General features: G+C 68.0%; 1 protein-coding gene across 1 annotated transcript in view; it reads left to right on the forward strand.

The window, feature by feature from the left end:
- EMIHUDRAFT_457825 (hypothetical protein) overlaps positions 1 to 488 on the forward strand; it is a gene marked incomplete at both ends in the record, with an annotated part of 1,903 nt that extends 1,415 nt beyond the window's left edge. The window contains one exon of the mRNA XM_005776588.1: positions 335 to 488. Coding sequence (XP_005776645.1) covers positions 335 to 486 — 152 coding nt within the window. The remainder of the gene's footprint in view (positions 1 to 334) is intronic.
- Between the last annotated feature and the right edge of the window lie 83 nt (positions 489 to 571).

Raw genomic sequence — 571 nt, forward strand, 5'->3', positions numbered from 1 at the left:
AGAGAGAGAGAGAGAGAGAGAGAGAGAGAGAGAGAGAGAGAGAGAGAGAGAGAGAGAGAGAGAGAGGCAAACACAGTGCGACAATTATGTCACCACCGCCGCCACCACTAGCACCGCCACTGGCACCGCCTCTCCCTCTTCCGCCGCCCCCTCCGTCACCTCCTCCGTCGCCGCCACCGCCAATCGCAGCGCCAAAACGCCAGCTCTGGGCCTTGCACAGCGTGTGCCGCGCCGGCTCCTGCCCGTGTCCGGGTGTGGAGATGCGAGGGCCGCCCCGGCCCTTGCGCCCCCACTTTTGTGTGTGGAGAAGTTTACCGGACCTGACCTCCCGCAGGTGGGCGGCGTCTCCTTCCGCGTCGCGACGGGCGACGCGTGCCGTACCCGCTGGCGGAGGGCGGTGAGTCTCTAGCTGTGAGCGGGGTGGGGCGTGAGCAGGCGACGTCTACGCGCTGGAGGGCGCCGCGAGGGACAGCGTTGACCACGAGGTGAAGAGAGAGACACGGAGCCTTGCGGGCGCGCCCCCTGGCGGAGCGAGCATGGTCACAAAGCACAAAGCCCCCCCCCGCCCCCC

Source organism: Emiliania huxleyi (genome assembly GCF_000372725.1).
Source record: "Emiliania huxleyi CCMP1516 unplaced genomic scaffold EMIHUscaffold_277, whole genome shotgun sequence".
NCBI lineage: Eukaryota > Haptophyta > Isochrysidales > Noelaerhabdaceae > Emiliania > Emiliania huxleyi.